The 24,790-nt window shown below is 38.4% G+C and overlaps 1 protein-coding gene across 2 annotated transcripts in view; it reads left to right on the forward strand.

The window, feature by feature from the left end:
* Positions 1-4,339: 4,339 nt before the first annotated feature.
* Positions 4,340-24,790, forward strand: part of LOC145787627 (uncharacterized) — a 107,931-nt gene continuing 87,480 nt past the window's right edge. Inside the window, exons 1-8 of one of the 2 annotated variants that reach the window (XM_082599403.1) lie at positions 4,340-5,309; positions 6,092-6,187; positions 6,383-6,487; positions 9,123-9,218; positions 9,615-9,683; positions 11,161-11,417; positions 11,855-12,037; positions 12,126-12,409. In XM_082599403.1, coding sequence (XP_082455529.1) covers positions 4,355-5,309; positions 6,092-6,187; positions 6,383-6,487; positions 9,123-9,218; positions 9,615-9,683; positions 11,161-11,417; positions 11,855-12,037; positions 12,126-12,221 — 1,857 coding nt within the window. In that variant the 5' untranslated portion in view covers positions 4,340-4,354 and the 3' untranslated portion in view covers positions 12,222-12,409. Of the gene's footprint in view, positions 5,310-6,091; positions 6,188-6,382; positions 6,488-9,122; positions 9,219-9,614; positions 9,684-11,160; positions 11,418-11,854; positions 12,038-12,125; positions 12,410-24,790 lie in introns of those variants that run through there. The other variant, XM_082599404.1, reaches the window with a different exon arrangement.

Here is a 24,790-nt window from a genome sequence, read left to right on the forward strand (position 1 = left end):
TGTTGCCAATTTTAAAATAGTAAAGTTGCCAATTTTAAATTTTGAAGTAGCTCCGCTACTGCGTCTGAATATAGAAGGGACATTGTTTTACGCCTTCATTTTACACTAAACGTCTTTGATATCTGGATTTGGTAAAAAATAATTGTCACTACTCAACATAAGAATTTTGCTGGTTAGAATTTTACATTGATTCAGCATCTGCAAACGTCAAATCAATGTAAAAGTAATGGATTCCACTGGTTATAAAGAAGCATAATGTTATTCAACCGTCGCAGATAATATAATTTCAGTTTCATTAATTAACTTTGATCACATGTTAATAAAGGTACATTGGAAGCAACTTCTCACAATGAGCATTATGAGCCAACAACACCGAGATCAACTTCCGCATCTTCTCACCCTTTGCATCGACAAAGTAAGTTTAAACGAATCTTAATTTAAACTTCACCATTAGGGGCTGTCTATAAAAGACGTCCGCAGAGAAAGGGTAGGGGGGGTTACAAATTGCAAACTTTTGTGAACAAGAGAGAAGGGAGGGTTCCTGGAATGCGAACATTCTTTTAATAGTATATACAACAAAATTAGTTTACCAATCATCTGACCCATACCTATTTCCATACCAATTTCACAACCAGGTTTTGCGTCTGATTGCAAAACTCGGAGGTGTTCAGACGTACACCAATATCAACAATGTAGTAGAGATGTCTATTTCAGAATAACGTATCCCTAAGAACCGGTTCCAAATTTAAACTAGATCCAAACTGTGGAACCAAAATATCCATATTAATATTCATATCCAGTTGCTGCAGAATTCATCAAGCTTGAGGAAATCAAGTGTACAGCAGCAGATTAGAAATGAGCAAAAAACCATGTTTGTCACAGTCAGTATCTCCTGGAAATAATTGGAGGTGATAATGACTCTTGCTGTGGATCTTGGAGATCTAACTGGAAAGTGGTTTTGGGAGGCCGTTTCCTACCGGCCCGTACCTTGTACTCCATATCTCACGTGGACTTTATGTTCGTAGTTCAGCAAGTATAACCGATTGATGCCATGAAGTTTAGTTCCAAAAGCAGCAGGGGCTTATTTAGAAAACTTGTTCAGCCCGGTAACCAAAACTGTGCAGTCGGGCGAAATATATACGATCCCGAGTCCTCGATTTATAACTGGCCCACTCCGACTTCACTATTGCAGATTTATGAGGGTTGCCACTTGCCAGATTTTTTCTCATTTTAAAAAAAAGTTGATTTCACTTAATTTGTGATAGAAATTGCAACGGCGACTTAAAATTTTATTGTAAATCGCTTTGTATAAAGTCGGTCTTTTTTTAAAAATCCGACTCCAGACTCATCAAAATCCTTCCGACTCCACAGCCCTGCCTGTAACACCACCAAAAAGATTAAAGCCACGTATCTGTTCTATATGTCATAAGCGAAGATGACCAGATTAGGCCTACATGTATTGTATGTAGTCGAAAGAGAGTGTTATGTACAGTACTTGAAAAGTGTGGTATAATAACCCAATTTTAAACAAAGCTTTTTCAGCTTTAATGCACACTTTGTGCAGATCAGAAATAGTTGACAAAAGAAGGTTTCTAAACCACCTCTCCAGTAGAAGTATATATAGTCTCAAGCAAGCAATACAAGTTTATAGAACTTACACTTCGGAGATACTGTACTGGTTATGTTTTCCGCACGGACAAGGAGGAAAGGGGGTTGACACATTGCGGAAATGGAAGAAGGGAGGAGATGTTTTGCAATTTTATGAGGACGTGTTTTATGTCCCTTGTGTCAAAACCTTTCATACATTTGCTGCACGCACTTCATCTGTAGGCATTCTGGACCAGATGAAAGGCTGTCTGGGTAAAAAACGTTGCATGCTGTGTAGTGTGAGCGCATCTTTTATTTATCTTATGACTAGGGCCATTTTTTTTTTACTTTATTGTTATCAAATTTTGACTTTATTTTGACCTAACGAAATTGCTTATTTGTAGAGGCCACAGTTCTTCCTTGAATTGACACCAGTTACCCAAACATAATATTTTGTCGATTTCAAACCTAAACGTAATATTTTGTGGAAAAGTCAAGGTGTTTTATGGATTATAAAAAGTGCGTCTTGTCTTTTTAGCGATAGATTTAGGTAGCTTTATTTTGTCCTTGTGGAAAGGGCACTTTGCCTCGATTTTCTCCGCATGGTAAATCAAATTCATCAGGAAAATCTCGAGAAAGGTCTAAATCTGAAGACGATTTAGCTTGCTTAGGCATTTTTGTATTACAGAATGTCAGTAGGCTGTTCCTAAAATCCAAACTGTTAATCTTCGAAAAGACCATGTTTGTGAAGAGGGAGTGTTTTATAAGGATGTAGTTAACGATGAAGTTAACGATGTAGTTAACGAGAAGTTAACGATGTAATTCACATCGTTAACTTCATAAAGACCAAATCACAGGCCTCACGACTGTTTGAAAAATTATGCGAAGATTTTAATGCAGAATACAGACATCTGTTAACTTTTCTGATGCGAAATGATTATCTCGTGGGAAAGTAGGAGAGATTTGTATCAAGAAGCATAGCTTGGCAGAAAAATTTACTGATCAAAAGTGGCTGTTGTTTGTGGCGTATCTTTCTGACATATTTTCGCAGCTGAACATCTGGAATAAATCTTTGCAAGGACCAAACATAATGTTGGTCGATGTATCTGAAAAACTGATTGCTTTTACGGAAAAGCTGATGTTGTGGAAGAAGATCGCGTCCCAGAAACAGCAACATTTACTGTTTTGAATCAGTTACTGGAAGATCCGAAGTTCGGCTTTGACGATGTCCAGCTTGTCATAGAAAGGCATTTGGGTTCATTGATACGAGAATTTGATTTGATTATTCCTAAAAATGCAAAGGATTTAGAATGGATTTAGAATAAAGAAATAAAAAAGAGTCAAAAGACATGTAAATTTCACTCTGTGTGGAGCTACATGTACTTGAGAGGTTAACTGTTATTTTTTTATTCACTTGTTGATTCATTCATATCAGTTTGTATCCTCTGGGGATCCTTCTCTTGTATCATGGGCCAATCCTATAGATGTTTGCTGGTACACCCCTTCATTTTCTTTGATTTAGAATGGGTGCGCAATCCATTTGCTATTGATGTTGATCCCCTGCCTGAAAACTACAACTACCAAATCATTTGTGGGTTTCAAGAGGAGTTTATTGACATTCAGTGCGACAGTGTATTGATGAACTGTTTTAAGAAAGAAACCATTGGTCAATTGTGGACAAAAGTCAAGAATGAAACGACGGTAGTTGGCACGCACACAGTAAAAGCTCTCCTGTCATTTGTTGCTACCTGCCTTTGTGAGGGAGGGTTTTCTGCGCTCACTCACTTCAAAATGTCTTCAGCATGAAGATGACATGAGATTGGCACTAAGCAAGATAGCTCCAAATTTTGACAAAGTTGTTGAAACAATACAAAGTCAAGGCTCACATTAATTAAATTCGACATTTTGTTGTTATGTTGAATCGTGTTATTTATGAATGGGGCTCATTTTTCATGCTTGCAAAACGTTGTGCGAAACGTAGTTTTGGAAATAGGGTCACCAAATCTTTGCAATTAATTTAACCTTAATTTTTGGGTCGCCACACCCACAAATAAAGGTTGAGAAGCACTGCCCTAGGTGCTGAAAACAACTTTATTCTTTGATTCGTGGACAGACGAGGTCCTTAAAAAGTTTTGACTTTTGCGGTCCTTACTTATGTCCCATAAAGATAAGTTTACTAACAGCTTATTACAACCTAAAAAAAGGTGAATACTAATAAATGTGTTTACATTACATTTTCAGTTAATTTCTTTTTTTGATTTTGAATATTTTTTCCGCAGTTGTCAAATCTACAAGGATGTGCGGAAAAAATGCAAGAAACAATTGAAAAACGTCAGAATCCACATTTGCTACTTTTTAATGCAAAAATTTAATAATTTTGATTTTTTGTTTTTTAGGCTCAAACATCGGAATAGAAAAGCTAAAAGAAACTACCCTCAAGCTGTATGATCCTGAATATGACGTCGACCTTTGCCATTTTAACATTTCTTCCGATGGTTTGCCAGAAGTGTGTGCTGAACTTTTTTTGGTTAAATTTTACGAAAGATATTTTGTTCCCGATGACAACAAATATAATCCCAAAACCCATGAGTTTAAACTAACAGATTCTGACGAAGAAGTTGACTTTAATAAATTAGTTTTGGATGCTCAAATAAAGGATTTTGTTTCAATAATTGGATATCCTGGGGCAGGAAAAACAACCTTGTCCAAGCGCCTGGCAAGGCGTCTTTGTCAGTTTGGTGATCTTGTCGTTTTAAGGAAGCTTTTCATGAACATGAGTCACTGTGATGAAGACACATTCACTTTGAAACAATTTTTATTGGGAGATAGCAACTACAACTTAAACGAGAACGAAGCCACTTCTGCTTTTGAATGGATCAAACACAATCCAAAAAAAGTTTGTATCATTCTTGACGGATTTGATCAAGTGGAATGGAGTATCATAAAAACTGTAAAGAAATGCAACTATAACAGCTCTCTTACTTCTCAGGAACTAGTTTCAAGCCTTTGCCAAGGACAATTTCTACGTCACTGCCATCTCATTTTCACTTCTCGTCCACACGCGATGCTTTCCGTTCCTCAAAACTGCAGACCAAGTCTTGTTTTCTTTCTTCGTGAATTAACCTCTTCAGATATGAGAACATTGTTTAATGCTTTATTGAATAACCAGAGCAAAGCTGACGAACTTTGGGAATCATTAACCAGTAAAGCACCCCAGCTAGAATCATTATGCCACAACCCACTTATGTTACAACTTTATGTCAGAGCTTCATTGGATTCATCTGGTCAAGTGAGGTGCATTTCTACAATGACCAAAGTGTTTCATTCTGTGCTTAAAAATCTTAAAGCGTCTGGCCATGCAAGTTCTTTGTCAGATGAAACTGTTATGAAATTGTCTGAAATTGCCTATAAAGCGACAAAAGAACGTACAGTACTTATTAATGGTAGAGCTTTTATACAAAAAAATCTGACCACCAGCGAAGTTCAGGATTTTGTGGTACCTTTATTAGGATCCAACAAAACATGTCCGCTGCTGGAAGGTAACCAACAATTGTATTTTACGCATCAAACCTTCCAGGAATACTTCTCAGCTTTGTATCTTTGTCATCAAATGCCATCAAGAGAGTTCGCTTCCTTCGTCCAAAACAATCTGCTCAATGATCATTGGTCCATTGTTGTACAATTTCTATCCGGTCTTTTGCTGGATCCAAGCACAGGAAATGGTAACTTTACTATTGATAAAAAATCATTGTTGCAAAGAGCTCACTGTCTCTCATTTTCCATTTTCATCCGTGATTCGCATTTCTATATAGTTACAATGCTGAAAAAAGTTGAACGTTTTAACGCTTAAAATTTGTTTAATTTTTTGTGTTTCTTAAGTGTACGGTACCTGTTTACTTTTTCATGATGTTCAAAAACAAATTCAATTGCAACGTCAACAAATATTTAACAATCAATAGCTTGCAATTAATAATTAAATGAGACTGATCATCGGGCATTTTATTTAACATCATGGTACGAGGCTCTTCTGGTTTAAAATCAGCTAAACTTTAACAAATGAAACAAGTTATTTTTAAATCAAACAAAAACAAACAAAACCTAACAACAACAACAACAACAACATGGCATTCAGCATAAATAAAATAAAATTAAATAAAATTGAAAACACTTTCGCTTGTTGAACCTTTTGTAGGTTATGGATTGCTCAAGTAAAAACGGTTAAAAATATACAGTCTTGCGCAGAAAAAAAATCGGTTTAAAATATAAGAAAACTACGTAATTGTAAAGTATATGTTATACAGTAAAACGGATCAAGCATTTGATAAAAAATAATTTGCACTGCCCAGTCAATCACAGCACGTGTTAACAACTATGAGACTACCAGGGCCGGATTAATTGTCTGTCTAGCCTTGGGTTGGAGGGTTAATAAACTTCATAAAGTAATCTTAAAGTAACTTTTAAAGTCTATACTTTAGCGATTGCAAAGCTGTTTGCATTTTTATAGGTTCTTCAAGCTCTTCAACCATCCAGTTACCTTCAGAAGAATCCGTTGCTTTACGACGCCAAGAACCTTCCCAGCAAACCCGACTATCTTCACAAGGTAAATTATACTTTACATTTGTACGTTAGGACTTTAACAACACGGCATGAAGTAATTTAAAACACAGGCTAGTTTATTTTTGCACTTTGGACGCTAAAAAGTTCATTTGCACACCGAGATTGTTTGTTTATTTAAGATAAAACGACAATTTGTTTAATTAATACAATACAACAATACGTTTTTTTTAATCTGTAGATCTATCGAGCTCTGCAGTTAACAAACTTCCTTCAATGGAATCTACGTCAGCACTGACACAAACGTCATCTCAACCAACAACTTCGTCTTCACAAATTGCTTCAAGTAGGAATATAAGCTAGATATTTTACTTGTGATAAGGAGCAATATATGCTTGCTTATCTGTTACAAGTAATTCCAAGTAGGAAATGAAGTATATGATTTTATCCTTAAAAGAAACAGATTTCAAAACATTATCACGTAACAATAGAAAATAAATGCTTTTTCAAACCTTTCAAATCTTTGAGTGTTATTGATGATTACGGGCCAAAAATAATTTCAAATATTCAACTTTTAAGTTTATCTCAAATTTAATTAAAATAACAAACTTTACGTCTAGGCCTCGTTTTATCGCAATAAACATGACAATAAATTAACACTTGATCGGGTCATGTACGTCTCTCGCAAGCAACTATCTGCCACTCCGTGACATTTGCTAAATGTTCTGTAACGTTTATTTTACGTAGCCAACATCATAAAAAAAATGTTCAAATTATGAGCCAGGCCAACACAAAATTTGCGAGACCAAGCAATTGCATGTAAATTTAAGGCAAACAACAAGAATAAGATAATTTGTTACTTTGACCTTGTACTGTATAAACTGAGTTTGGACTCAAGCGTTAGCAATGATTAGTTAGCAGACTTATTACTGATATAAAGTGTAAAAAGATCACATGACACAAGCACAACCAAGTTAACCATCGTTTCCTTTCAAGGTTTAAAACCGTCGTTCTATTTCAAGTAAAATATAGGGAAGACTGCTTTACATTTGTGCGTTGAGCTAGAACAGAGGCGTGCAACATACGGCCCGCGGGCCGGAGCACGGCCCGCGGTACCCATTTACGTGGCCCGCACATTCTTCATCAAGTAGCCCATTATTTTTAAATACTTTTCACTGTTAGATCGGAGGATGTTGTTATTTGTTAACCTATTTCTTCATTTCAAGCAAAACTACAACTCTTTCGATCTCAGTTGAGCAAAGCATCCCTGACTCACTTTCCTTGTCTGGAAAGTAGAAGCGTTCAAATTCAAGACTGTGAAAAATATGTTGGAATGGTTGAAAAGATAACTTCGGCATTTGAAGCTCGCTTTGAAGATTTTCGAAAACACAATGCCGACTTTCAACTTTTTGCTCATCCATTTGACCTGGTTGTGGGGAATATTCCATCCAGCATTCAAATAGAATTACTAGATTTGCAAGCAAACGTCGATCTCAAACGAGCCTACAATGAAAATGATTTTCTTACTTTTTACAGAAGCTACGTGTATGGTAGGGTTGGGATTTCGTGATCAAATTTGAAATCCCGGGATCGGGATTTCCCGGGATTTTTACTCCTTAATCCCGGGATTTTTCGGGATTAGCAAAGTGAGAAAATACACATGCAAGCTACACAAACCACATTTATTTATGGTAATACTGACGCAAAAACATGAGAGCATCGAGATTATCATCGTTAAGACGATTTCTGATTTTGCTGGCAAAATATCCAAGAGCTGAAAATGCACGTTCAGTCTCAACAGATGTTGGCTTAATACTTTACAATCTTCTGTAATGGCACTTTCATGCTGTTCAGTAGAGCCTCGATCCAATTCAACAGTTGGGCATGGAAACAATCTTTGAAGAGGGTTCGTGGCCAGGGCAGCGAGTTTCTGACGCTTTATTTAATGACCAAGCTGATTGTGCGGTTTATCAATGTACGAGTCGAATGGTTTCTTGAGGTACCCAAAAACGTGAACCAGTTCAGCATTCCGACGATCGTCGATTCGAAACCTAAAGCTTTTCTTCGTCCTTTCTAATTTCCGAATTTAGTTATTAATCCCTTTGTACTGGACGCTGAAGCTTCTTTCAAAACGACTTGATAGAAGTTACATTTTGCTTTTTCTGTAGATTTACCATACAAAAAGTTTTGCCACACCTCACATTTTGTCTTTGAACTTACATCTTCAAATTTCGCCATTCTGAGCTAAATTTTAACTTCTCCGTCGCAAAAAGATAGGGCAGAATTAACAGAGATATTTATCACACTAATGTGGAGTGTTCAAGACAACCAGCTGATATTGTAAAGCTGCTTTAAAACCAAAATAATATGAGCGTCAAGCGATATGGCGCTACATCATCTTATGTAGATGTTTTTTAGAAATCCCGGGATTTTAATAAAATTAATCCCGGGATCGAGATCAGAAAAATGGGTTAAAATCCCGGGATCGGGGTTTCCCGGGGTCCCAACCCTAGTGTATGGAAATTACACAAATCTAGAAAATCACGCGAGAAAAATGATCTCTCTTTTCGAAAGCACATACTGCTGTGAGCAGTTCTTTTCAAAAATGAAGCTGTTCAAGACAAAATGCAGGAATCAGCTTACAGATGAGCACTTGTCAAGTCAACTTCGAGTTGCCACTTCTTCCGCCAAAGCTGACATTGGCAAGATCTCTGGACAGAGAAGATATCAGACATCTCATTAATCACTCACTCAATGTGTAACTTGATTGTGTGTACTTTTCCATTAAATAAATTGTTCATATAAATTCATGTGTTATTCGATAGACTGGCCCTCAGCATCATTATAATTGTACGTTGTGGCCCATTGCGATAAACAGTTGCACGCCCCTGAGCTAGAACTTCAACAACTTCGCAAAGTAATCTTTAAGTAACTTTAACATCCATACTTTGCCGATTGCAAACCTGTTTGCATTTTTATAGGTTCTTTAAGCTCTTCAACCACCGAGTTACTTTCAGAAGAATCCGTTGCTTTACCACGCCAAGAACCTTCCCAGCAAACCCGACTATCTTCACCAGGTAAAGTACCAAGCAACTTAACATTTGTGGACATTAACAACACGCCATGAAGTAACTTAAAACACAGGCTAGTATATTTCTTCACTTCAAACGCTGAAAAGTCCATTTGCCCATCAAGATTATTTGTTTAATTAAGATAAAACGACAAGCCAGAGTGTAGTAAAGTTGAAACAACATTCCCACAATCTTTTTACTTGTTATCTCGCAAACATTTTGGCAAAACCCAGATCTTTACCGCTCCTCAAAAGTTTACAACAAATTACAAACTAAAATTTTCAGTAAAGAAATGTGCTGTTTCAGACAAAGCTAATGTGCTGTTTGACAATGCTGAGGTTGTACGTCTACACAGGTAATGATGGCAAGCCGTAATTTTAAAGAGAATGTGATTTGTTTCAGGTGAAAAATTGCAAAAGCAGAAAGTATTTATTTCAGAGCTGTATAAGAAAACTGGAAAAGGGGCCGCAGGTAAGTAAATGTTTTTACCTGGTCAGCACAGTTTTTTTATGCTAACATGTTTCACCAGTTTCAGGGTAGCCTATATTTAAGGCACTGAAACTCAATATTACTTTGCTTTTTGAGTGCGTTTATTTTTAAAAAGTGTTCAAACTTCAAGTTAAAAACAATCTGAAACTGTAAAATTATCAACTAAATACAATCAGCAGGTTTGGAAACAAAACGAAACAACAAATATCAGATACAAATATAAACACAGTAAGCATAAAAGCACAATAAGTAAGCTATACAACAAAAGTGGAAAAGCATGGTCACGGTTCAGGCAACAAAAGTCAATTTATTTACCAAGCAAGACCTAGAAGTTGAGAGGGTCTTGACAAGATATTTTTCAACATTTTAGCCTACGCCTCCGTACAAGCCATACCGTCGATTATGGAGTGGCAACCAGATATGATCGGAGTCTGGATTCTCAGGCTCCGAATCCTGTTGTTTGCTGAAAATTTGTACATTACAAAGTTATTGTCTGTTTCTCAAAAAATATTATTTTTACCTAACACTAAACTTTGCCTTCGAATCCGCTCCGGCTCCAGTTTTCAGACGAAAATTCGGGCTCCGGTTCCGGTTGAAAACAGCTAGCCTCCGCATCCTTTTACTACGGAATTCCTACTCATCTTTGATGGCAACCCTTCGACTATAATCCTTCAATTTTTAATAATTATGTACAGTATTCTGCTCTAGAAAGCAATGCCCACGTCCCTTCTAATGTCTATAGCCTACTAGAACTAAGAAAACGGAGTAGAGTGGAAGGCTTGCGCGTCATGGATGTTGAAACCAACGATTGGTCTCCAGTAGCCTTCCAGTGTAGTCTGGGAACTTATTCAATACTTAATTCAATACTTATGACACTAAATTTCAAAAAATGGATTAATTCAAATTAATTTCAGTGAAATACCCAAACAATAAATTTTCTGGCACAAACTACTAATTAAATTTGTGGGTAAATTTATTTATTTCATCTGGGCAACACTAAGCAGAAATCCCGCGTAAAGCTGCAGGCGACAATTTTTGTTGGTAGCTGACAGAGTTGCCAAATCTCTCTTTCTGTTTGATGTCTTCTGAGTTTGGCGAAGCATCAGTTTAGATTGAGCTGCAGCAAGAAATGGTTGATTGGAAAATTTTCATGATCAAGTAGTAAAGTTACTTCGAAGATTTATCGACAAAGAAATTAAAGTTTATTTTAATTTGCAAGTTCTGGTTAGTTTAATGTTTTAACAAAAGTTTAGTTTCCACCTGCAAAGCTAGCCTAAGTATTTTATCCTAACTTGATAAAACTTCGAAGCCGTTGAAGATAAAACTTGTGATTTTGTGACCAGCTAACAAAAGTCTACTCAAGTTATTTTCAAATTAGAACTTTGACTCAAACCTGAAAGTTTTGTTGGTTAGCCGAGCTAATATCGATTGATATTATTCCTGCATACTGCATTGTTAGATCACAATCCTCGATCAATCATCGCCATCAGTAAGATCTTGCGGGAAGGCAACAACTTGGAAGTGACCGTCACAGCAGGAAGTCATTTTGATGGAGGGACGATATGGATGCAACCCTACGACACTCAGAATGACTTCCATGCTGTGACGTCATTCATCAAGTCTATGCCGACGCGACTTGGATTCCTTTCTCTGATTGGAATGGATTCCAATCGATTCCATCCATGGAAGGAGGCGATCAAATCGATGCCTGGATCCGTGAGTTATGTTTAATTTTTATAACCAGCCCATTGATTCATGGTCAGACGTTGATTCAACGTCGCATTACGTTGTTTTAACGTCTCAGTTTCAACAAAGTTTCAACAGTTTCAACTTAGTTTCAACAAAGTAACAAAGTCTATCGCTGTCAATTCTTGCTACAAATCGGCTGCCGAGAAACATATCGTTGATTGGATAGTCTGAATGGCTAGCGTGGAAGCTACACCGTTATGGTTAGCGAATCGCAGCTGCTCGCTGTACTAGCGAGTGCTCAACCTTGTGCTGATAGCCGGGAAGAACGCCCCTCTCTTCACATTCCAGTTTCCAATTAATCATTTTCTAACAATTCTTGTAAAAATAAAATAAATAAACAAAAAGTCACAACATAAGTAAATTGTTTATCTTCAATTGTTGCATCATAATTAATTTGTGTTTAGATTGTTCGGATGCATCTCAGTGGCAACCTCCTATCTATCGATGACGTCATCGAGGTGTTGCACAAAGTTGAGGAGGAAGTTGTAATGCCGCGATCCCTCGATGATGGAGATGGGAAGAGGAGTGATCCGAAAATCGAGGAAAGATCCAAGCTACAAGAAGCATTGGATCGGTTGGACAATAAAGTGAGAGTTGTTTACGTTGTATCAACGTTATAACAATTAATTGTATCAACATTAAATCAACGTCAATTATTCCCTTTGTCTTTTACAGGAGTGGGAGATCAAGGTTGGTGGCGGCGAATACATCATGCACAGTCGCATAAGGTCGTTCCCTCGCGTAAGGTGTAGCGACCGTGCCACATTTTAAATTGACTGTCCTGCTTTAGTATCATGCAAGTTATGACATCCGCGTTTTGTCGCTTCTACCTTTTCTCTAGACGTCTGCTATGTTTGTTATATATTTCATGGTGATGGTCAGAAATAAACTGAACTGAGCGCGAAGATCAATGATGCTTTTATTTATTTGTTGATGTTTATAATAAAATTATGTCATTTAGTGATTTTGTTTGGCTGAGTTAAAAATACAACAAACTGCTTGTTTACATCAGGTGACGTAACAACAACAAAAATGTTTATAATATTATCAAACCAAGGTTTGTTTATGTTCAAGTGGAGGTCGATAAACATCAACAAAAGTAAGTTTGTTTTGTTTACAGAGTTGCCATGTCAGATAATTACTTTTCTAAAACTCAATTTGCAATTTGAGTCTGAGGTTTGAAAGTAGCTGCCGACATGAGTCACATTGTAGGCGACATCAAGTCAGTTCATTTGTTAACAGTGTTGCCAGATTAGATAATTATTTTTTCAATATAGAATTTAAGTCGAAAATCCATCGACACGAGCTACATTGTAGGTAACGTCGAATCAGTTCATTTACATACAGTGTTGCCAGATTAAATTACTTAAATCAGAGACCTGCAAGCGTTACCACTTAATACGTATTGTCAGGGTTGCCAACTCCGTTCGGACTAGTTTTGCCGTTTAAACTTTAGGTTACAGTGAGGGTAACATCATGATCCAATAACAAAAGTAGCACGCTACTGCCTACCACTTCCAAGAGGTGGGCTACACTTGAATACTTATTGTCAGAGTTGCCAGTTTCATTTCGACTAGTTTTGATGATTAAGGTGAGTGTATACATTATAATCCGACAACCTTTCAAAATGTTTGCCAATCCCTAAAAGTGCCGATAATGCCGCCCCGATAGCTCAGTTGGTTAGCGCGTGACTTCTGGAACGAAGAAGCGTCAAGATCAAGCGGCGCTGGTTCGACTCTCGGGGTGTGCGCTTGAGCAACGCACATTAAGGACTGTCATCCATTCAGCGGCATCTAATGGATGGAATAATTCCCCGGCAACAACTCTTCAACAATCGGAAACTTCACTCTGTCAATCTCGGTGACCGGGCCTGCGTCAGTGATTCAAAGCCTCTGCAAGTATGCAAAACTGCCAGGATTAAGCTCTGCAAGAAGCTTTCCAAATCCGAGGATAAAGATTCAATTCAATCAATCAATCAATGCTTGACAAGTTGGGGTGCCAGTTCTGAGATTTTTGCCTCAAAGTTGGACTACTTTGCTTAAAAGTGGCAGGAAAATTATACCCAGCTACAAGTTGTGGTATTGTTGATTTCTTTGTTTGTTTTCCTTTGAAGCCGACTTTTATTTGATAAATAATTTTTACTTGTTCATTAGGGCTCTTCAGTCGGACGGGTAACCACTGATCTAACGCGGCGTTGATTATTTGATGACATTTTATAATAAATTGATGTTATCCGTTGAATGTTTATTACATGGTTGGCTTGTGTGACGACGACGAAGTAATGCCATATCTATCTGTACAAAAGTTATGGTCTTTCGGGCAGTCGTTCTATCTACCCTTCTCTATGCTTGTGAAACCTGGACATTATACCGCCGTGACATCAAACGTCTTGAAAATTTCCAGCAGAGGAAATTGAGGCAAATGCTAGGTACTCGTTGGGAAGATTATCTTACCAACGATGCAATCCTTGATCGCGCTAGACTGCCCAGTTTGGAAGCCACCATATTGCAACACCGCCTTCGCTGGACAGGGCATGTCATACGAATGGACCCAATGAGGCTTCCACGAATAATGCTTTATGGTGAACTAGAGACAGGGAAAGGACCCTCCGGAAGACCAAAGATGAGATACAAAGATCAGCTGAAAGTCTCCCTCAATCATGCAAATATCGATCTGGATACATGGGAACAACTTGCTAGTGACAGACCACTTTGGGGAAAAGGAATTAGGGAAGGCACGGAAATTTTTGAAAAAAACAGGATACAAAAAGCCCAAGAAAAACGAAACACTAGAAAAGAAAAGCTAAAACTCCCACGTCCCCCACCCTCTATACAATGTGACTTTTGCCCACGTCTTTTTCATCATAGACTGGGCCTCCAAAGCCACATATGACATCACCATCCAAAACCAAATTCAATTTGAAGACGAAACCAATGCTCGGACACGAGCTGGAGCCGACGACGATCAACGACAAACGACGTTGTATCAACCTAAACTTCAATGCTGCCGATAATAAAGTTTCAATGTGTTGTTAGCAAAGAGTTGTGAACAACCAGCTCAGATTCGAAAATGTATTTCGAAATAGTATTCGAAATGTCTCATTTCTTGGACCATGCTCCAGCCTGCGCATTCTGATCGCTGTCTGCACCTTGTTGTCATCTTTGTATGCTTTGGTCGTCAGCAAATAGATAATCACCATTTCATGCGTTTGCTAATAGGACTTGGCAAGGTCAGGGGCGCTGGAAGCGGGAGGGCAGGGGGAGCGGATGCCTCCCTGCCCTCAATTTTTCTGTCGATGGGGGCAGGGGGCAGTGGTGCCCATTTAAGGTCATGTAGGGGAAGGTGGGGCAAGATGGGACGTTGGGCAGGACGGGACACCGTGGATATTTTTAAAAGTATTAGCTTTAGCACCCTGTACCCATTTAGATGTTACAGGATACCATGATTCTCGATGACTTGCAAAAAAAGAGATGTTCAGAGAAACAACGTGGTCGTGGCAGCAAAACGTTGTTTAGCAAGAATGAATGTGTCACAGCGTGTCACAAGAACGGCGGTAACAGATTAACTCATGTGGTCCAAGAATAGAAGAAGGCGAAGTGACTAATCTCAAGACAGATACTGTGTTGCGCAATGATATGACGTCATCAACATTGATGTTATCCGTTAATTGTTTATTACATGATTGGCTTGTGTGACGACGACAAAGTATCAACGACAGACGACGTTGTATCAACCTAAACTTCAATGCTGCCGATAATAAAGTTTCAATGTGTTGTTAGCAAAGGATTGTGACAACCAGCTAAGAGGCCGAGTGGTTATCGCCGTTGGCTCTAATGCTAGTAGATCTGAGATCGATTCCAGGTCGGGTCAAACCGAAGACTTTGAAAACAGCAGCCTACCAATTGTGTTCTTGCATAACGCAATGAGAATAAGTCGCGTAATAATGTGATGACATCGTAAACCTGATATCAAATTAAAAATGAGCTCGATCGCTAAAAGACCTTAGTGTTGTAGAGTGACAATATCTTTAACAAAACCATAACATTATTGTTATTAAGGGTTGGGGGAAACCTTTACTTGAAAGTTTTTGCGCAATTTGTCAGCTAAGGGAAGAGCAACAGCCTATGTTCGTTAAGTTTTACACTGACTTCGAAATAAATAAAATTTACTACTTCCATTTTTTTTTTTTTATCAAACTCCCCTAATCTCCAACTACAATTGAAGTGTTACTATTATTGTGTTGATTTCTGAAGGTGATAATATTGATTGTCTTTCCAAGGGCACACACAACAAGCGACTTGCCTACTTTTCTCCACACTGCATTAGAGCTGAAAGTCAAGCAGAGAAGCTGTGAATAACGATTTTGAAGTCTTTGGTATTAAACGATTGAGGTTTACTCCAACAACCTGCTGCATTCGAGGTGAAAGATCGTAGGTCTGCGACGGAGTGCCACAAAACATTTTTCTCTTCTGCAGGGTGCCGTAATCTCAAAAGGTTGGAAACCACTGTGTTGTAGGCTATAGTTATAATTTCACTATCTTGTTATTAGCATTTCTCATTAGTTCAGTGGAAACACTCCCGACTCAAGGTCACGCCTCGCTGATTCGGTTCTCGGTGACCGGGCCGCGAAATTTTTTTCCCACGAGATTTCTGTATCATTGATTCTAGTCACTCTAAAAGTAAGATTTTCCGAAAGTGTTAAGAGGTTGGTTGATTCAGATTGCGAAATAACTATTTACCAATCAAATTCTGCAATGATAATAAAATATAAGCTTTCCCTAACCCTACTTTTTTTGAAAAGCTCTTGTGCACCGCAAAAATTAATTTAAAGAAGAAAAAAAGTTTGACTTCGTCGGGCGCCGAACCCTCGTTCTCACGATCACTCGGCGAGGATGAAACCACTGAACCAACCGTGCCAACGAGAAAATGTTGCATTCACACGGTTTTAATACAAACATTTACCAAAATATGTAAATGAGACAGAAATCTCGTGGGAAAAAATTTTTCGCGACCGGGCCTGCGTCAGTGGTTCAAAGCTTGTACAAGTATGCGAAACTGCCAGGGTTAAGTTCTCAAGAAGCTTTTCTAGTCCGAGGATAAAAATCAATCAAGCATACCACAGGCAATATAAAGTTTGTAGTTCATTATTTCGTCGAAGAACATAACATCAAAGTGCATTTATTTTGGGTTTTTGATTGGGTTCTAATAACCGGGCCTGCGTCAGTGGTTCAAAGCTTGTACAAGTATGCGAAACTGTCAGGGTTAAGTTCTCAAGAAGCTTTTCTAGTCCGAGGATAAAAATCAAATCAATCAATCATACCACAGGCATTATAAAATTTGTGATTCAACATTTTGTCGAAGAACATAACATCAAAGTATTTTGCTTGATTAGCATTTCCTATTTTACAGCAATATTTCGCAAAATATTAACAGTTTAAATTACAAATTTGATTATCTTCAAATAGTTAATTTTAACACGTGTGTGCATATTTTTCAATTATTGATGCACTATTGTATCACTGTGTTGTTTGTTTGAAATACTCGTCTCTTTGGCTGTTGGGTTAGAGGGCCTCAAAAGGAAAAAGCCTAGGGCAATGTTATGTTTTTATGAGAAAAACAAGCCTAGTGATATAATGATAATAATTGATAAGCCACTTATTAATGCTGGGCTCTCGTAACCAGGGTATGGGATGAAATGGAATGGAAGACGTTTTTTTCCATCTTCCATCCTGAGATTTTCTTCTATTCCATCTCAGAAATCTCTTCCATTCCATCTTCCATTCCATCTCAGAAATCTCTTCCATTCCATCTTCCATCTTCACATTTTGTGATCTCTGCGTTGAATATGCCACAAATAAACCTAAAAACCATAGGCTAAATTTAAGCTAAAAATTTAACAGCAGTATTTTCCTAAGGATTACGTACCGTTTGGTGATATAACTAGAAGCGTAGATTGATTCTATAAATACAGAAAGAAACAACACGTAGCAAAGTTAAAGAAACTGTAGCAGCAGTCTACGTTGGAGAAGATAAAAAAGTAACGAAAATACTTGAGAAGCATCGCGGACAATAATTGGTGTAACAAAAGCACAAGTTAAAGTCATCATCATCGGATGATATGGTTGAAGCTAGTCCTGCGTGGGTTTCACCAACAAAAACACTAGTACTGATTGGTGGCAGCCACAAAAAAATTGCATGAGCTGCATTGCATGTATCACTAGCTTAATGGCAACAGAAAGAAAAAACACGCAGGAAATTAAAATTGCAACGAATAAAATCATTCACCTTCATCCAAGTAAGTTGAGATTGCAAAAAGATAAGATAATAAATTCTGCCGCATTACAAAGTAAGTTATTATTGTAAGTAACTAATATTGATAAAGAAAATTAGCCCAATTACGGGTAGCGACATGGTAGTAGGATACGCGTCAGGCAACAGTCCCGTTGGTTTAATACGAAACGAAAATCGAATTATTTCAGCAAGCAAAGTAATATTTTGCTTGTCTTGATAAAGCGTTAGAAAGATAATGATGGAATTGGGATAGAATGATGGAAGATTGTCTTCCATCCCATCATCAAGATCTTCCATTCCTTTCCATCCTTGACATTTTCCATCTTCCATTCCAAAATCTGTCTTCCATCCCACCATCAAATCATTGAACCCCAAATTTCGCTGAGTCACAACAACAAAAATCTACCACATTCAATAGTAGGGTAGTGCGGGGCAAGACTAGTCACATTTTGGTATTATTGTGTATATCTTCACATAAAGTTAAAAATGTTTCAACTTTTAGTGTTAAATACTAAGGCTTCCTTAAACAAGATAGCAAAAAAAAAGTGAAATTTATTTTTAAGTTATGTTAATAAAACATCATTTTTACGACCGAGTCAAATGACTGGTTTTGCCCCTAAGTAAGGGTAAAACAGGTCAGTGTCTTTTGATGAGAGAAAGAGTATATTTACACATACAAATTGCAGTTTCACATACAAAGTACACCACTGCAGCACATTTGTTCAGAACAGACATCAGCAAACATGCTGGATTCCATTTTATGACATTATTTGTTCAATTGCTGTGCCGAATATCCATGGTTCTTCTGGACGACAAAACAAACTGAGCAAGGAAGATTATGACAAAATTTGCCATTTTGTTCACTAACAATGAGGTATACATGGTACATTACAGTTGCCAAATGTTAGAAGAATTGCTTTTGTGAACAATTGATAGAAACACAATCACAAATACACTTCAAATGTTTTCTAGTAGGCTATAGTTCAATATTGTTACACTTTTTTTAAATCTTTCATTTGTGGTTTTTTGCGTTTTTGTCCAAACTTTGACGCACACTTTCTATAAGAAAACATTGAGAACCATAAATGAATTTTGCGTGGTAAACTTATCATATCTTAGTGAATAAGTGGACAACATTTCAGTGCAAATTTTCACTGGAGTCAGGGGTAACCAAGATATTAAAAGGACCCCACCTTTTTGCTTTTTTTCATTTCGACCCACGTTTCACATTAAATAACTCCCAAATCCTTTAATTTTTTGTACTGATATTTTGTCAATGGATAGAGAATCTTATATACAACATTTCTACTAAATTTCAGCCAAAACCAATCACAAATGAGGTCTTGGCGAGGTTTTAAATTTTTAGAAAATCTTAGCCGAGAGCTGGAAACGGCCATCTTTGGATGTCTATGACCTTTGACCTTTTAGAGTTACAATGTGAACGATGTTGTTTTTTCAATATTTGGCAAAAGTACTATCACCTGTAAAAAATTTGGGTTGTTACCTAATTTGGTTTAGCAGTGATAGGGCCTCAAACATGGCCAAAAATCAAAAAAAATCGTGCCCCCCTTGGTAGACCTCCCCAAACTAAATGCTTCGCTCACACTAGGATAAGCTGATTTTTGATGTAATAGGCAACTAATACCCTATGAACCAGGCAGCCTAAGCCTACATGACAGTTTGGTTAAAGAATTTAGTATTTTCACCAAAAGTTTGGCACAGCACTTCATGACTGACTTGTGTTGCCCCAACCAAAATAGCCATGACTGAACAAAAATAAATACCCAATAAAACTAATTTCCAAGGAAGAACTACAAGATGAGTTGTTTTGAGACAAATTACAATAATTGCAATTTTGTTTAAACTAGAAAGTCTTGGTTTAATTAACAATTTTCATAGTGTAATGCTCTGTTTAGTCTAAACCACAAAAAAAAAGTTAGTCCAAAATATGAAGGTAAAATTTTACACCAACTTACGTTTCGCAGCCTAGACCAAGATAGCAAGCAAAAACTGCATAGCAGTTGCTGTTATCGCATCACAAAAGAACCACTAAGTGCGCTAAAGCATTTTTTTGAGTGTATTATTTCCAAAAAAAAAGTTATGCTTGATTAAAATCAAACTGACCGGTTTTACCCGACGACTTGTTTTGCCCTGAACTACCCTAATACATTACTGAATCAATGAGACTTCTGTTGTCGTTTTTCTGAAACCAATAGTGGGATTCGAGGCCTTGTCTCGAAAGGAGCAATTCTCATGTCATTTTCGCATGCAAGCCGATTTCGTTTTTTTGCGTTAACATCCACCAGAATAGAAAACGCATGCTCGCATAAATACGTGGTTACGAATGGCATGAGAACATCAAGGGCAACTTTTGTAATAAGAAGATAAGTTTCCATTTGTTGGCACCAAAACGATTGAAGATTTGTTGTGTTGAAGTTTCTTTTTTGCATCTCGCTTTCTTGAAGCTCGATAATGTTGTCTAAGTATGGACTGTTTATATCTGCTGTTGCAGTATCATAAACAAATGGTTGACGTATCCATGCTGGATATTACGTTTGTTCAGGAAAGTAGTTTTGAAATAAATTTTGCAACTTCGGCAAATGCTCAGTAAATACTGGCTCAGAGCCTCTGGAACTTCTGCAACTTCGCCATTAATTGCTGTATCGGAACTACTTGCTACCTCGTCCAGACGTGGAAAGTTAGCGAAGTTGTTATTTTCCAATCGCAGCCACCACAACTGTAATTTCCTTTGAAAAGCACTCATTTCCTCTTCAGGTTCTATTATATTTTTACTACCTCCTTGCATTTGGTAAGTCAGCTGATTGAGAGCACCAAAGATGTCAGCCAAGGTAAGAATAAAACTTGTCCTCAAAGCAGGGGCGTATCCTCAATGGAAGCAAGGGAAGCATTGCTTCCCCTGCCAAAATTGAAAAAAGAGAAGATGATATTTTTAAGTAAAACGATTTCGTAATGTCTTTACCTGAATACGAATTAGAACAGTTTCTAACTCACGTCCCCGTATGATTTCAGCTCGGTTTTAATTTTAAAAAAGTTGGAAGCTTATGGATGCAAAGATTGTATCGCTTCCCTTGCTCTCGTTTTTGCTATAAGGAGAAACAAGCGAGAGAGAAAGGAAAAAAAGCAGCGCAAAGTTTGCGAGATATGTGTCTCTTTTAACAAATCGATGGAACCAATATTTAAATTGCTTCCAGAGTTGCCAGATTGGACGAATTCCTCGAATTAGGCTTTTTTTTAATTAACTCTTCAAAATGCATAATCAATATTTCTCAAATATCGTAACCTTACCAGATAAAACCATATTCACCATTGTTCAAAACATGTTCTATGCTTGTTTATACTCGTAATGTGGCCGATTAAAACTCATCCGCTACAGTCTTTTTATACTGTATTTGCTATTTTTTGGGCTACTTTCAGAATTATTTTTGCTACAGTTTATTAAAATCCGCTACAAGTCATAAAATATATGTAGCCTACATTTTATAATTTTTAATAGAAGCAGGTAAATAGGCCTATATCCATTTGGCCTTTTTGTCTAATGTTTTCCTTGTTTTGGCCTTTTTTGTATTATTTTGGCTTTAAGACCTTTTCATAGTCTGGCAATTCTGATCTGTTGGATATTGTGTCAGTGGGCTAGGACGCTAGGTAATGAGAAAATCTAAGGCGCTGTTATGGTTATAATATCGGCCTAGTAAGCAAAAGTTTGAGCCAAATGTTGGCTTTACACTGTTATCTTGGCTGGGTAGACTTTGGCATAAGACATGATATGTGAGGTCTAGGCTAGAATTGACTTGACTGAAATGAATTCTGGCTTAAGCTACTTCAGCAGTAGGTACCGTAGCTGTAGCTGAGTTTTTGGTGTTCTCTAATTTTAGCAGCATATTTTGCCCGTTTGTGTGTAAGAGCTACCTTTAATAAGTTAATAGCTGTTTATCTGCTAATAAATTTCATACAAATATTACCCTAAAAGTGTTTCTAGAAAGCATTATAATCGATTATTTGAGTGTAATTTTGCAAAAAATTTCCGGGGGGGCATGCCCCCGGACCCCCCTAGAATACACGTGCCTTCGGCACGCTCTAACCCCCCACGAGTTATATTGCTTCCCTTGCTCAACCAACCAGGATACGCCACTGCCTCAAAGTGTTTTGAATGCCGATGGTTGTGACTTTTCAAGAACTCCAATAATTCTGTACGCAAAGCAAAGACCCGATTCTTCCCCTCGATAGCCATCGTACTTTAGTGTGGTCAAAAATATTTCCAAAAATACCGCTAATATACCATTCGTAGGCCGTGTGAATGTTTCAGAGGACGTTCGAGCCGAACCCCTGAAACAGCTTCGTCGAACCCTAGGGGTTCGATCAAACCCTGGTGAAGAACCACTGTGGTAGAGGCTTTGACGCAAGGCCGGTTACCGAGATTGGCAGAGTGAAGTTTCCAATTGTTGAAGTCTTATCTATGTATACTGGCTATCACAACTGTAGAGGAAGCGTTTTCCGTGGTTTATTGGACTGCCATTCAATCAAGGCCGTAGCCTTACTTCTTCAGTTGAGACCCCGATGCAATTATGGGGGTCTTTCTGTGCATATAGAACGTAGAAATGACGCATGTAAAGCTCGCATTAGCTACAGACCACGAAACACCGGTGTCTATCGTTGCCAATTCTTGCTACAATCGGCTGCTAACAAACATTTATTGTTACCATATGCCTTGTTATGGCCGCTTTTCAGGTTCAATAATCCAACGGGTTATCCTATTGATGAAGACGTAAAGGCATACGTTTCGCATTTGCCCAAACTCATCAACTAAAAATTGGATTTCCGTAGAAGTTTAGTGATTACTGTAGCTTTGAAATCGAAACTACGTTTTAATTTTTTTTCGACCACAGAAAGATTCAATAATTTGTTTGTTTAGCCTACCCAGTTTCATATAGGCTACTCAGTAACGTTGACATGGGGGTCCAGTAATAGCATACCATTGCAACAACATTACGTAGCCTTCATTGCGATCACAAATGCAACATAATAGGAAGCAGCAAAGAGTTATGTAGCCGAGTCGTCTAGTCAGCTGCTATCCTTATTTTAGCATGCCATTAAGTGTCTTTGCCGAGACACAGCCGCAAACCCTGGAGCGGTGTCGAACCGACGTCCTTTGCAAACGTCGCGCAAACGTTTTCACCACTCAACCGTGCAGTCGCTACATTATAAATTGTTGGTAGTTAATTAGAGTTTGATAATGTTAAAAAGTTTATTAAACATTTAGTAGGCTAATAATTTAATAAAATTGCAGCAGCCTAACCAAAAACTATAGTATCGGATAGTTCCACCTGCGCTGTAGTCCAATTCAAAATGAAAGCGTGTGTGTTGCAAACTTGTGGTTTGATTGTTCCTATTTCGACAGAAAGTAATTGTTGTGTTCTTAGCTCATTCAGAGTCATACTGGAATTCTGTTTTATTATAAAATTGCACAACCAAGATATAGTGTGAAACCTGCAAAGTAAGCCCAAAACGAGAAGTGCCAATTAACAAAAGCAGGCGGATGAATACTAAGCAAAAGAGAAGACCTGAGGGAAACGAAAACAAAGTACATCGTTTCAATGCAAATAAACTAAAATACATAACACCTCCCCAATAAAATTTATGACCACCCATAACGAAGAGGTGGTTGGCGTCTTCTCTTTGATCGCCTTAATGTTTGTTCTTGATGCGATGACGATAATGGATCGTCGGTCGCTATCGGCGTCGATGAATCCTCGGTCGCAATCGGCGTCGATGAATCCTCGGTCGCAATCGGCGTCGATGAATCCTCGGTCGCAATCGGCGTCGATGAATCCTCGGTCGCTGTCGGCGTCGATGAATCCTCGGTCGCAATCGGCGTCGATGAATCCTCGGTTGCAATCGGCGTCGATGAATCCTCGGTCGCTGTCGGCGTCGATGAATCCTCGGTTGCAATCGGCGTCGATGAATCCTCGGTCGCAATCGGCGTCGATGAATCCTCGGTCGCTGTCGGCGTCGATGAATCCTCGGTCGCTGTCGGCGTCGATGGAACCCGAAACTCGTCAGCTGTCGATGACGACGTGAAAGTAGTCTCCCCTGGGTCCCCGTCTTCCGGCGAGATGTAACGCGGACGTAGCTGGTTGATATGGCGTCTCCATATTGGACCTCGAGGGTCCACTCGAACCTGCAAACTACGACTCCCGTGTCGCTTCACCACGACGGCAGGAACCCACCGAGGGCTTCGGCTTTGCCTGGAACCAAAGTATAAAGCATAACAAGGATCACCAACATCGAAGTTAATTGTTTTCCGGTTTTGTTTCCGAGGCGAAGGACTCGTCGATGGTTTCGTGATCTGAGCTGAGGAAGGAAGTAAAATATCTAATTTAATACGTAGTTGTCGGTGGTTTAATAACTCACTGGGAGAGTAACCACTGGCATTAGGCGTACGGCGAAACTGCATCAAGAATTGAGTGGTGGCACTTTTAGGCGGTAACGGCGATTTTCTCAACGCCTGCTTGAAAGTGCGCACCAAACGCTCGGCAGCACCATTCGTAGCTGGATGGTATGGTGCTCCAGTGATGTGGACTATACCCCTAGCTTTACAATAATTCTTGAAGTCTTCTGAAGAAAACGTAGTCGCATTGTCTGAGACAATGGAGTGGGGGTATCCAAAATGGGCAAAATCCTGCTCTAAAAGATCAATAGTAGCAGACGTCGATACGGAAGAAGTTGGGTGAATAGAAGGATACTTACTATAAGCATCGGTAACAATAAGCCAATTGGAACCTAAAAAATTAATAGCGTGATCGACATGAATTCGACTCCAAGGCTTCTCTGGAGCTATCCATGGGTGGATAGAAGCCTTGCTTGGTGCAGCTTGATGCTCACCACATGTAGTACATGTTCGGCAGAGGTCGACAATGTCCGCATCGATATTGGGCCAGTAGACTGCTGTCCTCGCCAGCTGTTTCATTCGCTGCATGCCGAAATGACCTTCGTGTAAAAGAGAAAGAATATCATTGCGGAGTTTAAAAGGA

This window comes from Aplidium turbinatum, chromosome 18 (assembly GCF_918807975.1).
Source record: "Aplidium turbinatum chromosome 18, kaAplTurb1.1, whole genome shotgun sequence".
Lineage (NCBI taxonomy): Eukaryota > Metazoa > Chordata > Ascidiacea > Aplousobranchia > Polyclinidae > Aplidium > Aplidium turbinatum.